This window comes from Pagrus major, chromosome 10 (assembly GCF_040436345.1).
Source record: "Pagrus major chromosome 10, Pma_NU_1.0".
Taxonomy (NCBI): domain Eukaryota; kingdom Metazoa; phylum Chordata; class Actinopteri; order Spariformes; family Sparidae; genus Pagrus; species Pagrus major.
In genome coordinates this window covers 8951510-8972995 of record NC_133224.1, presented here as the reverse complement: position 1 = coordinate 8972995, position 21486 = coordinate 8951510, and the positions used below count along the sequence as shown (strand labels likewise).

At 42.9% G+C, this 21486-nt stretch overlaps 3 protein-coding genes across 4 annotated transcripts; 2 read left to right on the top strand and 1 right to left on the bottom strand.

Annotated features, from left to right (window-relative positions):
* The first annotated feature begins 90 nt into the window (after positions 1-90).
* Positions 91-5244, top strand: ttc5 (tetratricopeptide repeat domain 5). The gene is made up of 10 exons (XM_073475382.1): positions 91-164; positions 491-603; positions 1684-1816; positions 1912-2123; positions 2370-2520; positions 2994-3085; positions 3177-3380; positions 4273-4487; positions 4595-4739; positions 4834-5244. Exons 2-10 carry the CDS (start codon positions 541-543, stop codon positions 4951-4953), a joined length of 1335 nt encoding a protein of 444 aa, XP_073331483.1. The 5' UTR covers positions 91-164; positions 491-540; the 3' UTR covers positions 4954-5244.
* A 649-nt stretch (positions 5245-5893) lies between these two features.
* LOC141003966 (E3 ubiquitin-protein ligase CCNB1IP1) lies at positions 5894-9245 on the bottom strand. 2 transcript variants are annotated; one of them, XM_073475463.1, is made up of 5 exons: positions 9209-9245; positions 7967-8271; positions 7708-7854; positions 7168-7345; positions 5894-6470 (listed from the first exon to the last, which is right to left on the bottom strand). In XM_073475463.1, the coding sequence occupies exons 2-5, from the start codon at positions 8261-8263 to the stop codon at positions 6304-6306; spliced, it is 789 nt and encodes a 262-aa protein (XP_073331564.1). In that variant the 5' UTR covers positions 8264-8271; positions 9209-9245; the 3' UTR covers positions 5894-6303. The 2 variants fall into 2 exon arrangements, with proteins under 2 accessions (XP_073331564.1, XP_073331563.1); XM_073475462.1 differs by lacking the exon at positions 9209-9245 and adding an exon at positions 8858-8965.
* Positions 9246-12597: 3352 nt separating this feature from the next.
* LOC141003313 (uncharacterized) lies at positions 12598-17986 on the top strand. The gene is made up of 3 exons (XM_073474638.1): positions 12598-12673; positions 14354-17649; positions 17756-17986. Exons 1-3 carry the CDS (start codon positions 12598-12600, stop codon positions 17984-17986), a joined length of 3603 nt encoding a protein of 1200 aa, XP_073330739.1.
* The last annotated feature ends 3500 nt before the right edge of the window (positions 17987-21486 follow it).

The window sequence follows — 21486 nt, the reverse complement described above, 5'->3', positions numbered from 1 at the left end:
GATGCCAACACCGACACCGCTCACAGTAAACAGTATTTAGACAAAAAGTTGCGCACTGTCCGCCTTGTTTGGAGCCAAGAATGTATGGTACACGGCGGCAAGTGTCGGAGCAGCATCTTGATCGAGAGATTGGACGTTCCGGCTGAGTCGTGATGTGTAAACGGGTAAGTCTGGCGATTTTATCACATGATATGAATAGATTATCATACTTTTATCAGTCTGTACTGAAAGCTGTATTTTTGGAAGGATAAACTACTCAATGAAAGTCTCATTTGTTAATTTGTGAGGAGGTTCTTTGTCGGAATCATTTCGGGTACGGACTACTCCAACTTCCGGCGTCACTGAAATTAAAAGCCTGTTTCCGGTTTGCTAAAATGACTGCATTCGTGCTATTTTAGATAAGAAATTGCTGTTTTCTGACATTATATTAACATTACAATTCTACTTTTAATTCTTTATTCTTAACTCGGCGCATTTTGCTCCACTCCAGCGGCGGTCTTCTTCGCTGACAGGCTATTGGTGCTCTAAGCTAGCGCAAAGATGGCGGAAGAGGAGAAGACTAGTGAGCCAGTGAAAGACAAAAACGAACTGGAAATTATGAAGGTATTTGCTCCTAATTATATTATGCTTACGTTTGTATCCACCTAGTCACCGAGCTGTCGTGTTTTGCTGACCTTTCATGAAGCCAGTGTCGTGTTTTGTCTTACTTTGCTGGCTGGAAGAGTCGTTACTATAACAACTGGGTGCAACTGTTACGCTAATAACGGACCTTTCTTGGTTTTAGTCGTCATGTTTGATATAATGTGATATTCATCTGTGGCACTTCTCTTGTTTTATGTGAACGGCCTCCTTTCTTTTATTGTGCTAGACTGAGCTGCCTAAAAAAATGACTTTAAACATGCATGTCTGGTTGCATCCATCCCTCTTCTTGCTGAGTCACCAGATTGCAATTTAGCTTGAAGACTTTTAAATGCACCAAGCATGATGCATCAATATATGTTTTTGCACTCAAACCATCCTTAATTGATAGCCCTACATGATTTTATAGGCTATGAGAACAAATGCAGGTGCATAGATGGTTAAGCGTTACAGAAAAGCCTGTCAGATTTAGATAAATCTGTATTTAATTTTCTGAAATATGAATTTTAGCCTGTTGCTGATTTCACAGTTGTTTTAAAAGGGCAAAATGGACAAAATCAAAGCAACAGAGGCGCCAAAATCCTGACTTTTAGTCACAAGTAATGGGTCAAGCACCAATAAGATTTCATCATACATTTTCCATAATGCAACTCAATAGTTTCTTTCATTACAGACCTTCTCTGTCTGGTAAAGTCCATACACCTTGTTTGCCTTCTGTTAAAAAATCCAGGGTAGTCTAGGGTGTTTTTTTTCTCACCTTAGAAATGGGCTGATTAATTCTATTTGTGATTAATAAACTGACTTCTGTAAAATCTGCCAGTCTGCTGAGAACCACTGTGTTTTAAAAAGAAATCAATTGTCAATTGTCAGACATGGAAAGCTTGTCCTCATCATCTTAATTGATGATAGACTGCGAAAACATGGTAGACAAAGATGGAAATGGCACATGGCTGTCCCAGTTTTTTGGTGAATTCTTAACAGATTTAAAAATAGATCAAAAAGTCACATTTCTCCCCCCTCCTTCCTCGTTCCCTTCCATTACAGGAGCTGGTGGATGAACTGTATAATTTCCGAGATTGCTATTTTGAGTCTCACAGTGTGGAGGAAGCTGGGAGGAAACAAAGCGATGTCGCACAGGAGATAGAAAAGACTTTGAAGAAGCTGGAGGAGAAAGAAGGTGAGTGTTGTATTCACACAACAGCACTCCAGCCTTTAATTTGCATAATGTCTCTCACACCAACTGTATGTCTGTCTGTTTCTGGCTTCCCACAGATCATTTTAAACACAAAGCAGAGTTCCTGCTGCAGAAGGGCAGGTGTCTGAACGTCGCTCCTGACTTCAGTACTGTAGCAGAGGAGTGCCTTTCCCGCGCTGTGAAGCTGGAGCCTGGCCTGGTGGAGGGCTGGAACACGTTAGGGGAGCAGTACTGGAAAAAAGGAGACCTGATCGGTGCCAAGAACTGCTTCACTGGAGCTTTGCAACAGGTACAACGAGGACAGGAAGAGAGAGGGATATTATATCAGCTCAGTGAAGCATTCTCTTCCACATTAAAAGCCATAATTTCAGAACCACATTCCTAGATACATAGTAACACACAAGGTATTGTACTAGCTGCTTCCATTAGAAGGTTTGGCAAGTTTTCAACAGATCAGAATGGTACTGGTAAAATAAACACAAATCCCGGACTTTAACTCATACTATAACTAATACATTTACTTCTACCTCTGTAGAGCAAGAACAAAGTGTCTCTACGTAACCTGTCCATGGTGCTGAGACAGCTGCCGGCAGCGGACAGCACCGCACATGGAAAGCAGGTGCTGGAGAGTGTGGACATGGCCCGACAAGCTGTCCAGCTGGATGTCACAGACGGGACATCTTGGTGTGAGTAGAGCATCTGTGTACATGGCAACAGAAAATGTGATTATCAGCGACATGGAGAAGTGGTCAACCTTTGTTTTCTCTCTCTGGATGTTGCACTGAGTTAGAGTCAGTAACCGTGACTGTATGAATTTTGTGATGTTGTAGCCTGAGAGAAAAATTCAAACTCCGAGCAGAGCATCACCTGTTCAATTTGAGCATGAAGTGAAGGGTCATCCTGTTAGAAAAAGCCAAGACAGTTGTGTTTTTAAACCACCAGATGGAAGCAGAGAACAACATTTGGTCAAGAGTAAATTGTAGTCTGGACGATGAGGCATACAGACATCAAATATGCCACTCACGTGTTGTCCTAAAGGAGAAAATTGAAAGAACAGACACAGAAACAAGTGTACAGACTTAGTTGTGCTCTCTCAAACCTTTTGTCATCAATATACTTCCATATCCTAAAACTGCATTTCATGTTATTGTTTCTACAGATATACTGGGAAATGCCAACGTGTCCCTGTTTTTCAGCTGTGGACAGAATCCACAGTTGTCTCAACAAGCTTTAAGTGCCTATGCACAATCTGTGAGTACTAAGCGCCGAACATGTCTGTTTATCCATCAGCACTATTTGCACTATTGTACTAGTATTTGACTCCTCTCTTCTTTGTTTGTAGGAGAAAGTTGACAGAGCTGCCTCCTGTTACCCAGAACTGCATTTCAACCGGTCCACACTGTTCCAGTATGAGGAGATGTTCAGCTCAGCACTCGGCGGCTACAGCCGAGCGGCGGAGCTCGACCCGGGCTGGGAGGAGCCTCTAGAGAGGGAAAAGCAGCTGCTGGAGTATCTGAGGAAAGTCACGGAACTCTTGCAGAACAAGGTGGGAGAAGCTGTTTCATTGCAATTATTCACATAACATAACATAACATAACATAACATAACATACGATAACAAACAGTCTTTCCATTATGGAAGGAAAAATGTTGAACAACAGTAAATAAGTCAATAAATAAATACATTGAAAAAGAACCTTGGAATTGTTAATGTAAAATCAAGGGCTTTGGATTATTTTCATTAAGTGACTAGGAAGGTAATTAACACATTATTTTTTTGATTAGTTGAATAATCATTTGGTCTGTAAAATGTCCGTCAAAAGTTCCCAGTGCCCCAAAGTGACATCTTCAACTATTTTGTTTTATCAGATAAGCAATCCAAAACACAAAGATATTTAGATTTCTGTCATAGAAGAATAAGAAAACCAGAAAAGGTTTGCACATGAGAATCTGGGCACGGTGACTCCAGTTTTTGCTTTAAAGATTTAGTCAGATTTACACAAAATGTTTGCCAATCAATTTTCTGTCAACAGACTGGTCGATTAAGCATTTTTGTTCAAGTAGAATATTAATTTGTTGTTCAAAAAATCAGTATCGCAACATGAAACTAAATTACGGTTACAGAGGGACTGCTGATTTAACACTGGAAAGAAGGAAAATTCAGATAATGGCCAAAAGGTAAAGAGGGAACAATGAAAAGAAAGAAGCTAGAGGAAAAGTTATATCTACGTCTGCAGGTTTAGTCTGTTAAGTCTTTAATGGTTTTTAAAAATTGTAACATAAGTTTATGTTAAGAAAATTTTACCTTTGCATCTGTTTGCTTACAGTCATAAATCTTGTCATCCAGATAGACAATATAATTTTTCACCACGAGGTGGCAGCAAAGCACGGCCTTATCTCTTGTTCTGCTCTTAACCTTTAGTCTCTCCATCTCTTCAGGGGAAGGTGAAGGCTCGTCGGTTACGGACGATGCTCTCTAACCTCAGCACGTCGGCCTTGGGTCCCTGCTCCTCCCCCCAGTTTCGTTCCCCGACAGGCCGTGTAGGCAGCCTGGAGCCCCGAACTCTTTCTTCCCTCACGCAAGGCCACAACGCTGGGGTGGCCGCCCTGGGCAAGGTGGTGTTCAGCCTGGCCTCTGAGGGTCGCATGGCCTTGTGAGTGCAGCTTGTTTTATCATTGACAGCTCCCTTATCCAGATGCTGTGGCTTGATTGTTGGTGAGGTAGTTGAGAGAATAATCTGGATTCTCTTTTTCCCTGCAGTACGTTTGGCATGGTGGACAGCGAAGAGACATGTATAGTGGTGATGGTGTACAACACTGCAGACAGCTGGGGCGTCCTGATAGGAGACTCTGTAGTCATTCCTGAACCTCAGGTCAAGCGAAACAGTATAACACATAAAGATGAGGTCAGTTTCTCATGTGCAGTTCAACATGTACAATAATCTCCTCTCATTAGTCTTTCTACTGGTCTGACTTTGGTTTTTCTTCTCTCTCTGGCAGTCGTTCGACTTCAGAAGTATACGAGTCGACTCCCCTCTGCTCCTCATCGTCAACGGCAAGAAACAAAACGTCCAAAGTCAGCTCGCTGCCTCCGTCAGCTACAAGCCCCTGAGTGAATGAGCTCAACAAGAAACACAAGGACCAAATGTTTTTTCCCTGAATTTTGAAGAAGAGTTTGGATAGTTATTGAAGTTTCCAAAGTCTGTGCCTGTTTTACGTTGTTTTGTAAATAGATGTTACCCTGTTACTTTGTCTTTAGAGCCCCCGTTTGTTTATATTTATAATTTGTTCTTTTTTTGTATTCTGTGGGGATAACATGGGGTTTGTTGCTACATGAACTATCCTGTGATGATGATGAAAATGAGATGTCAGAATTGTGACTTTACTCTTAAACCTTTTGTCTTAAACCTATTGTCTGTGTGGTGTCTTAAAACAGCTGTTTTCAAATCATCAGGTCATCAGCTGCCAGGGGTCCCCAAAAGTGAACTTTCATGGTAGAAAAAGTAAAGCTGCTACTAATAATAGAACATGACAACATGCTCTAGTCAGGTGTCCCAGTAAACTATACCAGTGAGTCAGCATGCTCAATACTGGGACCTGAAACTAAAGCAGCTAAAAAGGCCATTCATTTTATTATTTACACCTATGCTTTTCCTACAGTGACATGTCTAAATGTCTTCTGTATAAAAGACCTACTGATCAGAGGTTTTATTACATTGTCTATTTGGTGTTACTCATCAAATAGCTAAAATATCTGTGCAAAAGAAACTCTGGCCCAATCCCAATGTTGACTCTCACAGAGTCAGACTTTACTTTCTACTATCTTACTGTCAAATCATTAAGTGCATGAGGGCTCTCTTGCAGACATTTTGAGCCCTTGATGCCCATTTTCTGTTTGTCCACAGAAAATGGCCATAAATGTTGTCCGATTAATTTCATTATTCTAAGTTTTTTATTCACAAACAGAAATTATGCATTATATCTCACTCACTCCTTAAACTGATTCTTTATTTTATGAGACAGTTGCTGAGGATGGCCCAGACGGCTGTACAATAAACACATTAACAGTTTTCTGCTTTGAATGACACCACAAATCAAATTGTTCATACAGCATGTATGACGAAGTTTATACTTCTTATTTTGGTGAATCTGATACATTCTACTCTGCATTGAGAGAAGACTGTAAAGCATTGCTCTGAGTTTACTGTCTTTACATTGTCAAAGAACTTCTTCATGAGTCCATGACTAAATGTAGAACATTCGATTTCACTCCTAGTTTCAGTCCAGTATTTGTTATTTTTTAGCAAAAAACACATTTGTAGTTCAAAATGACAATAAAATACTACTATAATGCACTCAGACCGAACACTGACAACTAAATAATACAACAGAACATGTTGTTAACGTACTGTATATGAATAAATATTGTTAATTTAGTGTTTTACAGTCACTATGAAAGCTGTTCCCATCTCAGTGCTTCTTGATGAAGGGCTGGCCTCTCTCCTTGGTGGGGGAGCTGAACTGGAAGAAGGTCTTGGCTCCGTCGGCCTCCAGGCAGGAGAAGAATCTGCTGTCCCCATCGTGGCTCGTGGAGAGGAACTGAGGGCTTCTCTGGGGAGTCGCCTGCCGAGCCACCCCTGGGTGACAAGCAGGGGGTTGACGGATGTCTCTCATTGTTATACTGAGTAAAATTCCCTTACATAGACAATCAGCTCATTACTCCCACTGTTCTTTCTTGATGACTACTTCTGATTGACAAAACACCTACAGCTGTGTGTGCCTCTGTGCTATTTAACGTTACTCTCTCTGTGCTTCCTTCCTATTGTCATTAATCACTGTGGGTACAACTGATTCAATAAAAACATTCAGATCTCAGACAAACAGAAAAGCTTCCTACTTTACTGCATAAGCAAAGGTTAATCATTTTTAAAGACAAGCTGCTGTTCTCCAACACTAGCTGAAGGATCTGCTGTCACTATCAGTGTGTTATGTAACAATTATGATAAGCTTTTCCTGTATTTAATGATAAAATAATTGCTAATACGAAAAGTGTTTTATGACATCCAACTTTACAGCATTAAAAAACCTTGTTAGCAAGTTAGTGTTTAAAAGTTAGCCCATTTCCGAAAAAGCCAACAATCCTGTACAAATGATATATATAGTATAATACATCCTATTCAAGTCCAATTTTTAAATACTGTCAAAAAGTTGGTGAGTATGGAAGGACATTCATAAATTTCAACAATCCCCATCCACTTCTCTTATTGTGAAATATCCTGCACGTAGAGACCGAGCCTCTGTTATTAAACGAAAATTTAAACGTGTTTTTCTTACCCGTGTTGAAGTCGTGACGTAGTCCTGGTTGTGGCAGCATGTCTTTTTCTCCCACACCCACCACCATGTTGCGCAGCCTCAGAGAGTCATACAGCCCTTGTAGTTTCTGGTACTGCCTGTTCCTCTCCATCAGCCTCTCGGACACCTCGCTGTACTTCCTTTTATAATCCTCCATCACCTGAAAGAAACAATGTGTTATACATTGCTACATGTTCTCCTGAACTCATGTTTCTAACTTTCTAAATCGTCATGTAAGTTTGAAGATTATGAACACATATTAAGATTGACACCATCTTGAAGTTTGCTGCCCCAATTTCTATTCCTTCATCATCTACAGTGTAGAAAAAAATAGAGATGATGAGCATGGACCTATCCTTCTCACTTCCCCCCTAAAGCCCATTTTACAATCTTACTTCAGACCTCTTTCTTTGTCCTAAAAGAGGACTCAGCAAATCATTTTGGGACTTGATGACAGTCTCAGGGTCTCATTTCAAATGTGACGCTATGAATCTACACTTGATTTTCAGAATTGTGGTTTACTTTCTTCAGAGAGGTGATTTCCCCCTTCATGGCGGTGAGCTCCAGTTCTCTGCACTGGTTCTGCTGAGTCAACACCTTCTCCATCTGCTTCAGCTGTGCCTCAGCCCGTGACAGACTGTACTCTTGATACATACGCTCCTGATGGACCTGTTTACAAAGAGACTGACAAGCTGGGTGATTTATAGGAAAAGTGAAGACAACTACATAGACACAGACAGAGAGAAGACACTGTTCATATACAGACAGAAAGATATTCGACCTGATAGCTCCAGAAGGCCAGAGCTCGGCCACTGATGTCCAGTACTATGTCTGGTCGCAGACCTGCCAGCACCATGGCTTTGTACTCCTCAGAGGGTGACAGCTCTGTCCTTACAATGTCCAGCTTCCCAGACAGTGCAGAGGAGCAGGCCGGGCAGATGGCTGGAGAGCGGCTGAACTCGCCGGACCCGTGCTGATCGCAGAAAACATGCGAGCAGGCTGTGACCCAGGCGAATCCGTTCAGCTTGGTCCGACACTTTGGGAAGTTACACAGGAGTGTGTCCTCGCAGAGAGACATGGCCTAGACTGCGGAGAGCACAGGCATATTTCAGTATAGGAGATCAGCACAAGTCTATAGAGCAATCACACATATTTTGATTTTGAAAGACCTTGACTATGCCAGTGTAAAGCAAATAAAAATCAATCTGGGACCAGGAGGCTTTTAAATGAGTCTCTCTTCGCAAAGCCGAGCTTGTGTGTGGGGTTAGACTCCATTGGACATCCTATTTTTGGAGGTTTCAAGTATTCAAGGTCCTATTTGGTGAAATTTCTGGACTCCAAGTCACCAAGTCTGGGGTAAAGAATTGAATTTGTATGTGTGAGTACTGAAAGTATTTAGCTATTTTATGAATTGCTAGAGATGTCCTTTTCCACCACTCTTCTCAGGTTCGCATCAATACTAGGCTGACAGTCCTCTTTAATCCTAAAATTGAGAACTGGAACAAACAGATACATTTTGATGCTGTATTCCAGTTAAATTTCAAATTTCAAGGCCAACAACTGGTTGTCAAAAACATTCAAGCTTTTGTTTTCTGTGGTTTAGCTGATAAACCCACATAGTTTTTACTGGCAGCGCTGTAGTTAATGGTATATTAGCTAACCCTCCACTTACCTTTAATGTTGTCTTCTTATATATTTCAAATTATGAATGAGATAAACACTAGATAAATACGTATTAAATAACGCTACTTATAAAAAACTTGGTTGTACAGAATGAAGAAGGAGCTAGCTTCAGTTTAGGTGTAGCTAGCTTAATGTTAGCACTAGCAGGCTAGCAAGTAAAGTGATGAGCTCTCAGGCTAAACCGCCACGTCCTCTTTCTGTTCAACAGCTACTTTTAAAAGAAACAACTTTGACTTTTAAAAACTCCACTTTCTGTTAAACTTAAACGGATACCGTAACTTTAGTGGGATAACGCCTTTGTCCCGTTTTTCTCGTTAGTTTCGGAAAATACACAACCTACCAGTTAGTCCTTCACTCAGCAGGTGGCAACAGGTGACGCTGTAGGGATACAGTAATCTCATTGGCTGATTGTCACTCAAAATCTCAAGACAGGTACAAAACATTTACATCACATTCAGTAGGACTATTTGTTTTTGGTATGTACATGCTGATTATTATTATTTATTCATTATTATTACTACTTTTACTAAACTTTACTGATGTTTTGAATTCAGGACTTTGACTTAATGGAGTATTTTTTAATGTGGTACTGCTATTTCAGTGGTGGAATAAAACAAAGTAGGCTTTATGCACTCAGGTACTGTACTTAAATAGGCTACAAATGTGAGGTACTTGTACCTTACTTGAGTATTTCCATTGTATGCCACTTATATCTCTACTTATACCTCTATTATTTTTTCTCAGCTACATTTATTTGACAGCTTTAGTTACTAGTTGTTTTACAAATTAAGATTATTGCCTGCAAAACGTATGAAGACAAGAAACTGTTATATTTTGTTATATACATAAACAGTCGACACATATAGCTGAAACAATTAGTTAATATTAATCAGCAACTATTTTGATAATCATCATTTTCAATGTAAAAACATTTCCTGATTCCAGCTTCACAGCTTTTTTCCCTTTTAATAATTTAAGTAATGTTAATCAATTTTAATATTTTAATTCTGTAGTATCGATTAGACAAAAAGCACAGTTAATCCTACTTTCAAATTAAAGGATAAAATCACCCAAAAATGAATATTCATGCATTATCTTCTCAGCCCCATGCCAATGGGTAGACCACAAAACACTACCAGAGCTTCACAGCAAAACAGTGTTGCAGCGTTCTCCCGAACTGCTCAAGTAGGTGGGGACTTGTTTTAAAACAAAACAAATCAACAACAAAAAAAACTTAAACTGGATCCATATGGCTTGTCTGGTGTTATCCAAGTCTCTGGAAGCCCATAGATCCAGAATTGATGAGAAAAGACATTATTTACATCTTCGACACATGGTGAAGATTTAAAAAAGGGTGTAAATAACACCTCTTCAAATCCAGGGTTTCTGGAGACTTGGGTTACACCAGATGAGCTGTATAGAGCCATTTTATGTTTTTACTTTATTTTATTTTATTATTATTATTATTTTACTCTAAAACATTTTAAAAGTCCTTAGTTGTTCGGGAGAATGTAGCAACGCTGTTTTGCTGTGAAGCTCCAGAAATGTTTTGTGGACTATGAAACTTATTTTTGGGTAAACTCACCCTTTAAATTTTTTTCAACGTCATCAACGTTTTGAGATTGTAGGACGGGTCGGCCGCCATCCCAAACATCATTATTTGACGGGTTGGGAATGAGACTCAAAATTCAACTTTTCTTACAAATAGCACCTTTAATGCATGAGTCATAATAATCTAATTACATGAATGAATGAATGAATGACTTTATTTAGAACAAACAATTAAAACAACATAATAAAAACAAACAAAACAAAAAGAAACAGGAGTAGGTAGAAGTAAAAACTTACATGTCCCTACGCCTTTCTCACCTTTCTTCTTTTAACTCATATATCATTTCAACAAAATCTCAAATTCATTAACAACTAATATACAAACAACTATCCCCAGTTTTTTTTGCCAGCCAATCAAATAAAAATAAATAACAATCCCAGTTGATTTACAATCCAACTATCCACCAGTGTTACATATACCCCTAACACAACCTTTCCTCCTCCATATTTAATCACTTTAATTCCATTTTATGATTACACTTACAGTACTTACATTTCTGACACAGGACTTTCACTTGTAACAGCGTGGTGTTAGTACTTAAGTAAAGTGTTAAGTAAAGAACCTGAGAAGTCACTTGAAACAAGCTGGACTTTGACTTCACATCGACATTTCCCATTTATTTTCCAGGTGATGCTAATGAACCTGGATGAAGTCAAACACTTAATGACTTCCCCTATCAAAAATAATGCCATGTTTTCTTACACGGCCCCTGAGTGGATATGTGTATAATGTGAGACACCTACTTAAATAAAGCCCCCCTCTTCCTTGTCCTCCTCCTCCACCACCACCACCACCACCACCACCACCACCTCCTCCCACTTTTTTCCCTCTCTCTCTCTTTTATCCATTTCTCCACGTGGTACAGGAGTAAAGGCGGGGGGTGAAAGAGGGGCATTGTGCTGTGCTGCAGTGGATCCGGGGGTTCATAGTGAGAGAGGGGAGATGCTCACTCAACTGTGTCCAGCACGCCATTGTCAAAGATTCCCATCTATTCTCTGCCTTTTAAATAGAGCTCCAGTGTAAGATGCTTTTTTTGGGGGTGGGGGGTGGGGGGTGGAGGTAGGGGAGGGGGGGTATTATGCGCTTGGTGATAACACACGAAATACATGCATGCATGTGGAATGGCTGTGTGGCCCCACTTGTACACAACAGCCACTCACTGCACTGTCGCTGATAATTGGCCCTATGAAAATCAAAGGGGAGAAATATCGCCTGCTCGCTCCTTGTCCTGCTGGGAAGACGGATTTTTGACTCTTGCTGACGGAAACCACCTGCCAGCCAATTATCACGGCTATGATTACATTATTAACCCGCCTTAGTGAGAATTATACAGTAGGAGCAGTTCACCTGGGGGTCCCAAACAGATGTCACCTGATTGATGAGTCACCTGATTCTTTTTGGACATGTTATTGCATCTTAATTTGACTCGTGGTGATTTTATTCTCTTCGAAGGGTGACCAAAAGAAAACATATATCTTTATCTGTTTAATCTGTTTAGATTTGTTTTTAGGCATCCGCATGCTTTGACACCTAATTGTCATGTTTTATTGAAAGTTTATAGCTGCTGCGCGAGTGTGTAAAGAAAAATAAAGCTGGGGGAGAAAGAGAAAGAGAGAACCAGGGAGGCTGTGTGTTACACGCCATTGAAATGCAAATATCATTGAAGAACAAGGAGTGGTTCTGTGTGTGTGAGTGTGTATGGCGTGTGTGTGTGTGTGTGTTTGTATGTGTGTGTGTGTTCCCTGTATGTGCATGCAGCGGGGCAGCAGTGGGAGAGGAGGGGCGCAAATTGGACAAGTTTTTTTTGGGGGAGAGGAGACTTTAGAAAACAGCCACACACGCACTCAGGCAGCTTCATATGACACGGCGCAGACCTGCGGATTTCCAAACACATGTCCTATTTTGATTTCTACTTTCTTCCATCAAACTTCATTTTTTTTTTACATCCAGAAGCGATCTTACTTTTTTTTTGGACATCCCTTTCGTTGCGGGATTTGCGCGACTTTTAAACTTTGGATGCTCGGATGGTTTCAGGAGCGCTTCCAAGTGCGCAAAAAACGTGCCTAGTGCCATTCAACCGACCGATGCCCCCCTCTCTGTCTGACTCGCCGTGAATCATGTCACGCCGGAAGCAGAAGCGACCCCAGCATCTCGTTAACGCGGATCCAGGGGGCCCGAAGCTGCTATCTCACGGTGAGAAAAGAAAGAAATCTTTTACAAGTGTGCATGCGATTTATGTCTTGGATTTGTTGAAAGAGGGCGACCGTCCTGCAACCCAATGGCGCACATCCCTGCACGCGGAATTCACTTTAAATCCTCAAAGGCTAAAAGTCTGGATTTGGATTAACACGATTTGTGTATTTATTGTGTGTTTTCTCGTTGATTTGTGCCATTTTGTTCATACATTTATTTATGCATGGCCACATTCCAACAAACGCACCTGATTTAGCAGACAAAAAAGTTTAAGATCTAAGTTTGTCAACTAAAGAAACCCCTCCTGCTTTGTCATTCACTGTAATGGGCCCCACTAAATGGAGGCCTGAGGCACTTTGGTCGGGGCCAATAAACTTGTCCCTGTGAAGTGAATAGAGGAGGATTAACTAACATACATCTGTGGCCATTTTCATGTGCTGTCCGTCCTCTAGGAAACCAACAGGCTGCTCAGCGCTGACTGCTGGAGGTCTTTGATTAGTATAGAGCACTCTCTTATTTGTTAACAATAAGGTGCATGGGTGGGGGGAAGGGAAGGCAGTGTTTTTTGGTAAAGATTAATCTTCCACCCTTCTATTCTCTTCTTCTTTTGCTCCTCGTCCATGCTTTTCTCCCTAATGCACCCCTCTCCCCCCATTTTCCACCTTCTCAATACTTCCCTCCCCTCTCTTTCTCCCTCTTTCTCGCCCCCCAGCCCTATTGACTGTATACCCCTCCACACTTAGGGGGGTGCTCAGATGGATGAGAAAAAAAAGATTCAGAGGGGATAGAGAGATTGCTCTCGCACTTGTTGTGCGTTGCAATGGGTTATATGTCCAAGTGCATGCTCCCAAGAGTCTCTGCAGGTAAACTTCCACAAATTAAAATTATAAGCGTGGGAAGTTATTTTTTAGTTTCCTTCTCGTTCAGGTTTGTTAAGAAGTCACAGGGAATGAATTTCACAGAGGTACAGTCTTTCATTCCATCACTATATCTCTCCAGGAGGGAATAGTTAGTTTGTCTCTCCATTGTTGTTACCCTCCCCCCTTCTTTTTCTTTTTACTCTTTCTCACTCTGTGCTCAAGATTCTGAAAGAATTTGACCCCTGAGCAGCAGAGGTCAGATTAGTTGACCAATCACAGTGTCTGGACAGTGCCCAGAACCCTTAGCGTGGCCTGACCCTTGACCTCCACTGTGACGTAAGGGGGGAAGGGTGAATGGGGAGATGAAAGACGTAACTGCTGTAGGGAGGGGGTGGGTTAAGAGGGGTTATGGGTTGTCTTGGTGATGCCCATTGTCCTCTAAAATGTGTTGCCATAGCAGCAAGGTGGTCTGTAAGCTTTTTTGTGTGTGCAAGATGTTTGAGGAGTTTTGCTCCGGAGAGCACAGATTGAGACAAGACATTACAAAGACTCATGGACTGCCGAGTTTCTTTCACTTGTTTATTTTTTTGTTCAAGGCCATTTCTTTTGAAGTCGTAATAGGATCTTTTGGTATGCACACAAATTTGCTAACTTAATTAGTAAACAATAACTGGAGGCAATGAAATAAACACACTCTGTAACTGAAGCCCGTTGTTCACATACCTGGATATCTGGGCTTAATAATGCATAGAAACAAGCTGAAAGTAAATTAAGTTTAAATCTCTTAAAGCTCTTGTTCTTCTTTTTTGTCAATCCACAGATGAGCACCTGGGCATGAAGTCACCGTCCACATCACTTGGCTCAGAAGTGACTTCGTCAGGGTCCTCCTCCTCATCCCCCACCTCTCTCCAAGACTGCCAACCACCTCTGGCCCCTCGCCCATCCCCTGGTGGGCTCCACGCGCCCTCCTTACCCAGCGAGAGCTCGCCTCCTCCTCACTGGCCCAGCCACATCGCCCCCTTCACCACCTCCCTCCCCAACACCCACTCTTCCCTCTCCCCAGACTTTCCTCACCCCTCACTGTCATCCCAGACTCACTCACCTCCTCCCCTGGGTCAAACCTCAGGTTCCCACAGTCTCTCCCACCAAGGAAACTCTCACTCCACCATGACCTCCCCACCGATGGGCAGCTCAGCCACCACCACTACCTCCTCCTCCTCTTCCTCCTCCTCGTCTTCTCAGTGTGTGCCACCTCATCGTGACAGCTCCAGTCCAGGTCAGCAGCACACCTCCAGCTCTCCGGGGCAGCAGGGACAGATCCAGGTACCACCGACCCTGGCAGTACTCCTGGAGGAGCTGAGGGTTTTACAGCAGAGGCAAATCCACCAGATGCAGATAACTGAGGAGATCTGTAGACATGTTCTAAGGCTTGGAGGAGCTGTCTTTGGCCAAGATAGTAATACACAGGCCAGTGGTGCAGACAACCAGAAGTCTAATGGTGCAGCATCTTCATCACCAACACACCCCTCTACTGCCACACCAGTCACCACAGCGTCATCGCTTTTGACTGGCCTTCCATCTTCCCTGTTCCCCCAGCCACCTGTCTCCAAATCAGGTGCTTCACACGTGAATGGCAGCAGACCTCCATCCTCCTCTACCTCTTCCTCATTACCTTCCTCATCTATTTCATCCACTATCAGCTCCTCTGTTGCCTCCCTACACCCTCTGTCCTTGTCACTGGGCCTACCGCACCGCTACCTCCATGAAAAATCCTCCAACACCTCCTCATTTGGTCATAGCAATGGTATCAGTTTCCCAACTCCTCCACTTTCTACCACCAGCCATTCCCAGGATCTCCAGCCCAGTTCCTCTCTGGGATCTGCCTCCTTAGCAGGACGCCCTCAACATGTGTGCCGTTTTTGTGGAAAGGTGTTAAGCAGTGATTCATCACTCCAGATCCATCTGAGGTCGCATACAGGTGAAAGGCCCTACCAGTGTCCAGTCTGCTTGAGCCGTTTTACAACCAGAGGGAACCTCAAAGCCCATTTCCTGCGACACAGAGAGCAGAACCCAGAGTTGTCCCTCTCCCTGCTGCCCCCAGCACTGTCGGAGCAAACACAGAGTAGCTCTCCAACTGGTGCCATCCAGAGAAGGAGAAAACGGCGTGCTGATGATGACGAGTCCTTTACTGGAGTGAAAGGAAGCATTCCTGGGATGACAGAGAACATGGCTTTAGGATTCCTGTCTGGCACGTCCTCTCGGCCCTCGTCTTCCTCTCTACCTCTGCCCCCCTCAGTGGATATGGCACTGCTGTCCACAGCCCATTCACTGCTACAGCTGAACAGAGCCTCAGCTGCAGCTGCTGCCAGCGCATCTAGCACTGTACTGCCATCCTCCTCTTCATCCTCATCCTCCTCCATGGGCAGCCAGTTCAAAGGAGCAAAGCAGCAAAGATTTGATGAAAACACACCCCCTCACTCTGCCCTCCATACAACCTCCCCATACTCTCAACTCGCACACCTCCCCAAGATTCTCTTCCCCGGAGGTGCCTCCCCTCACCACCTTGCACTTCTCCGGCCCCCAGGCCACCCCCCCACCTCCCACCTCACTTCACCTCATCAGCTACCCTTCCCTTTCCCACCTTTCCCTAAACCATCAACTTCCTCAACCTCTTCATCCTCTCCCACCACCTCTACCCAGACCTCAGACACCTCCAAGTTGCAGCGCCTGGTACAGAAACTTGAAAAGCAGCCCCATGGAGGTGCCTCCACCTCCTCACAACCCCCTGCTGAAGCAAATGGGGACACACAAGGCCAAGACCTGTCCACCACCTCCAGTGCCTATCGCAGGGAAATGTTGGCTGCTCTTGGCCTGAGCCCAAGTGCCAACGCTATTGGACTGGTGACCAGCCAGGCAGTCTCAGGTTCTGGTACTACCCCTTCTCTTCCCACTGCCCAGGCTGCTAATCAGTGTGGAGTGTGTCTGCGTGTCCTCAGCTGCCCCAGAGCTCTGCGTTTGCACCAGGCCACACATCTGGGAGAGCGCCCGTTCCCTTGCAAGCTGTGTGGTCGTTCCTTCTCCACAAAGGGCAGCCTGAGGGCCCACCTGGCCACTCACCGTGCAAGACCGGCCAACTCCCGTGCTTTGAACTCCTGCCCACTGTGCCCACGCAAGTTCACAAATGCCTTGGTTCTTCAGCATCATATCCGCTTGCACCTTGGAGGGCAAATACCACCAGACGAAGATATACCTCCTGAAGACGCCCCAGAAACGCAGAATGCCATTTTTGATGATGGCGAGAATGACTCCATAGGCTCCCCATCTAACGCCCAACAACTCCTCCCTCTGGCATTAACAACAAGCTCCAAGTCTCCAATGGATGCTCTCAACTCAGGGTCCACTTCTAAGCAATCCACAGCTGCTGATGCCACGTCTGCGAAGACAGATGAATCCGAACACTCAACACCCAGTGTTAGCCCACCCTTGACCTGTAATCCCCCCCCAGAAGGAGCTGAGGACCCCCTGTGTCTGGGAGACAACGCCCAAGCTGATGGTAGCCCCATGAACTCTGAGGAGGAGACCCATGCTGACCTGGGCAGTACCAGCCCTTTCAAAGCACCCTTAGCTAGTTCTCATTCAGCTGTCATGAATGGAGACATAGAGTCAGATGACACCCCTCTTTCTCTCTGTGTTTCGAAGCCTGAAGTAGAAAATGATATCCCGCATAGAGGAGTAAATAATGATGAACCCACAACAGGTCCTGATTCGAATCCTGAACCCCCAGCTGCAAGTCCCTTACCTTCCCTCACCCCACCTGCCAGCCCGAAGGCTACCCCTGAAGTAGAGGAGGCCTGTGGCAGTGCACCACAGGAGGCTGAAGAGAGAGATGCTGCCCAAAGCAAAAGCAAGAGTGAGACTGTCACACCTCCAGTGTTGGATCCAGCGCCGGAGAAGGACACCCCAATGGAGGATGGTTACACCGGGCCAGAAAAGCCTTCAGAGGACCCAGAGCCCTCTGTCCCAGCACCTGCACTGCACACCCAGCCTCCTCGCCCTGACAAACCCTATAGCTGCTCCCAGTGTGGAAAGGCATACGCCAGCCGTAGCGGACTTAAGGTAAGGGTTGAAAAAGTTATCGATTGAGTCAAAAGTATAGGTACAGTTGATTATGTCATCGTTCTTGACTTGTGAGTAAATCTTAATTATGTGGTGTCTTCCACAGGGCCATATGAAAACTCACCCTGGAGCGTTGACCAACACCCCCTCCAAGGCTCAAACCAATGACAATGACATTGCGGAGGATCGCAGTGCACATTCAGCCAATAAAAACCCAGGACAGCAAGAGGAAAAGCAGGGATTGGCTAAATCCCTTGAGAAAGGTGACAGCACAGATCCTCCACAAAAAAGTGTTGTTTCTAGTGTGGCGGACGAGCCTATGGACACTACTGTGTAGACAAGTTAGCATTGTTAAACTGACTGCAGTCAGTATTTAAAGGGTCCTGACAAGGGAATGTATTTTTTAATAGAATGACATTTGTTTTCTAGAATTACTTGTTCTAATTCATGTTTACCTTTTGCAGTAGGCAGATATAGTTTGTATTGTAGTTACATTGTAGTAACATTACAAGAGATTTGTGAATGTAGTTTTTAGATATGTATTTTTGTATTTCAAAGACCACGGTGAGGCCTTATCATACACACTTCATAGCATTGTCAAAATGAGAATTAATTGTTGGCGCTTTTTGGCTGATAGCTGTTTCAGCACATACTGTATAAGCTGATTTGAATAAGAGGACAGTCCAGAATTCTTACAAGATGAACTCCATACCAAAACAGGCCAAAATTAGTAATGGCCAATGTTTGTAAATATGAGCTGCGGTTAAATTTTTATGCCTTTTTATTGTTACTTTCTTCTTTCCTTTTTTTAATGCCATGCTGCTGAAAGCATGTTTCAGATGTGCTGAGTTGCACTGTGAGTTGCACTGTGTCCTGTGCTTCCGACCGAAACATCGACTTAAATAAACACGTTAGCGATAACCATGATGATGTTGATGATTATGATGATGACGATGATTGTGTTCGATTATCAGTACTTTCGCGAACAGTCCTTGTACTTATAGCTGTAAACTTTGCCCACAGCAAATGATTCATAATGATGATTGTAAACGGTTATTCTTGTTGTTATCTTCAAGTTCAATTGACAACAAAGATGAGCCCTGTCCGTTGTAACTCCCCCTCCTTTGTCTTTCCTTTCCCCCACCTCTTCCCCCTGCTCTCCTCTCTCTCTCAAAGCACTTGAGAGTTTTCTGCTACTGCAGAAATGATCTACACTCACTGCATTCCTGCTTAGCCCAGTTTAGTATTTGTGTGCTTTGCTTTACCCTTTGTAACCCCTTTTTTGTAGCAATGACAAAATATGTTCCCATGCCTCCCATGTGATGTATAAAAGATAAATAAAACAATGGGGATGTGAAGAGGAGACCTGTTTGTTGGTTGTCTGTGGTTTCTTCGGGCTTGGGGTGAGGGTTTTTTGTGTCTGGGTTCAGTTTAAGCTGTCCCTGTGAATTAATTTATCTGTTTAAGTATTCTGTTTGCATGACTTCTATTCTGTGTGCGCCTGCATGTGCGCTGGTCAGTTTTGGCTTGTTTGTTCCAGCTCTCGGTGTGTCTGGATCCTTTGTCTGGGGCGCTGGGCTCGCTGTCCCCTAATTCTGCCTCTTTTTTGCCCTCAATGTCTTTTAATATGTTTCAGTTCCCCAGCACTGTGTGTGTGTGTGTGTGTGTATGTGTATGTGTGTGTGTGTATGTATGTGTGAAAAGGATAATCAGAGCCTGTATGAGTGTGATTGAGGGTGCAGCTGTAGAGGCCGCCACCTCCCTCCCTCCCTCCCTCCCTCCCTCCCCCCTGCCTTGCCCTCCCCTCTCTGTGTCATACGCTCTTTCATACGCACTCTCTTTCATTTTCTCTTTCATTTCTCTCCCTCACTCTTTCTGCTCACCCCCTCACCCCTGTACTCCCCCCACCCTACCCCTCTTCCCACCCCATGTAATGAGCTGACACACAGGAAGCTCTAATCCTCACACAATACCACCCCTCTTCCCCCCAGAGTGACTGGGAGCGGGACAGGGGGCAACAGGGACCAACCTGGCCCAGCTGTCCCCAAAATGGCCGCCTTTAATCCCTCCAGTTTTTAGCCTACAGTGGCTCCCGAAACCAGGACAACCGGTAACCAATGAAAAGAATGCTCAGGGCAGGGAGCGGGACAAAAGAAGTGAAAGGAGCCATGTGTGAGAAGTTTGTCCACATGCGTCTGTGGGCGACAAGGGACGTGTCTCAATCAAAAAAAAGAAAGAGGAGGAAAAAAGGAAAGTCATTTTAATACTTTTCGGTTTAAGAAAGAAGCAGGGAGGTGGAGGTGAATAGTCCACAGGTGTGATGATGTTCATGGTCGCAGGCTTTATCACATGCAACACATTTATCACTCATCAATGAGCATTAATTAACTCTGTGCAGACATCAATCATCTTCAGTAGAGAGGACAAAAGTATTTTGAGGTGTTAAAGGTTATGTGATGTGCATATTTAGCCTACAATTAAAGAAGAATCAACAACCATTTGGAAGACAAAGAAGTTGTTCATCCAGCATTGGCCGTTAATTAAAGTGATTTTAGTAATTATAGCTGTCACACACAATGTGACCAGATATAGATAAATTGTTTTTTTTTTGTTTCATGATTTGCTCGATGATTTGTTTCATGAAAAACTTTTTATATTTGTTTATAAAGCAAAATCAGTAAAACGTAGAAATGGGCGTTAAATACACAATAAAAGAATAACATTAGGCCTCCTTTTTAGAGTAAAAAACGTAATGTTATAGAGTTAGATTTAATAAATTCTTTGTAACACTTTATAATCTAGTCGTTAGCAGATATAAGTATTTTTTATTATTTTAGTATTTGTCAACAACTAAAACGCCTGCTGTGGGCAACCATTAGTGGAGGCTTGTTTAGCCTTCAAACAGATAATTAATGATAATATTGCAAAAACACAACTGTAATCAAATAAAATAATAAGTCTTCAAGCTATGATTGATGATAAATACAGTACATTAATCAACACTTAAAACATTCTTATAGCTGCATTCAAGTAAGCATGGTACGATGTGAAAATTTCACAACATAATTGCGATTCAATTAAAACTACATAAAACTATAATAGTGAGTTATAAACCATTTATTAAATGTTGAATCTCAACTTTTCCAGAGGGCAACTGATTAAAAGGCAAAGAGCAACAACAAAAATGACACTACAGAGTTAAAATGACAAACACATAATGCTGTAGGTTGTAGGTTAGGGTAAGAAAATGTTTCTACATCACTTAAGAATGCTGATAAAGTTTTACCAATATTTGACATGTAGATTCACGAGCATTTTAAACTAAGTCACAAAAATTGTATTGAGTCTTTTGGTGGGACAAACCAGTTAGGAAAGTGGCTTTTGTGGACAAAATACTGTAGGTATCCTTTAACAAGCTACTATGAAAAACCACTATGAGGAGACTAAAAGAAGATAATAGCTCCTTCATGTACTTATACTTCAGATACTCCCCTAATATGAGTTTGAAAAGGACTCTAATTAAAACTCCAAGAGTAAATAAAACTACACATTGAATCCAATTCAAACACTTGGGATGTTAAATCATCATGGGTGGGTTGGTAAGAAGGCATGCTGAAGTCAGAACAAACTCCACTTTTTTAATCCACAAGAGGGAGCTATGGGCCATAGTTTGATCATCCATCAACCAAAGTAAGATACTATGACAGCACATGTTCAGCATTTTTCTGCACTACTTTTCACTGACACAATTATTACATCATTGTTTTTGTTTATCCTGTACATATATAATGAATATCAGACCCCTGTGTGTTTTTATTTAATTTTACTTCATTCATG

Coding starts and splice junctions, on each gene's coding strand:
- ttc5 (XM_073475382.1), top strand. CDS start 541: ATGGCGGAAGAGGAGAAGACTAGTGAGCCAGTGAAAGACAAAAACGAA. Junction 2,124..2,369: donor TCACTGGAGCTTTGCAACAG/GTACAACGAGGA, acceptor CTACCTCTGTAG/AGCAAGAACAAAGTGTCTCT. Junction 2,521..2,993: donor CACAGACGGGACATCTTGGT/GTGAGTAGAGCA, acceptor TTGTTTCTACAG/ATATACTGGGAAATGCCAAC.
- LOC141003966 (XM_073475463.1), bottom strand. CDS start 8,263: ATGTCTCTCTGCGAGGACACACTCCTGTGTAACTTCCCAAAGTGTCGG. Junction 7,855..7,966: donor TGGCCTTCTGGAGCTATCAG/GTCGAATATCTT, acceptor CTTTGTAAACAG/GTCCATCAGGAGCGTATGTA. Junction 6,471..7,167: donor ACGTCACGACTTCAACACGG/GTAAGAAAAACA, acceptor CTTGTCACCCAG/GGGTGGCTCGGCAGGCGACT.
- LOC141003313 (XM_073474638.1), top strand. CDS start 12,598: ATGTCACGCCGGAAGCAGAAGCGACCCCAGCATCTCGTTAACGCGGAT. Junction 12,674..14,353: donor CCCGAAGCTGCTATCTCACG/GTGAGAAAAGAA, acceptor GTCAATCCACAG/ATGAGCACCTGGGCATGAAG. Junction 17,650..17,755: donor CCAGCCGTAGCGGACTTAAG/GTAAGGGTTGAA, acceptor TGTCTTCCACAG/GGCCATATGAAAACTCACCC.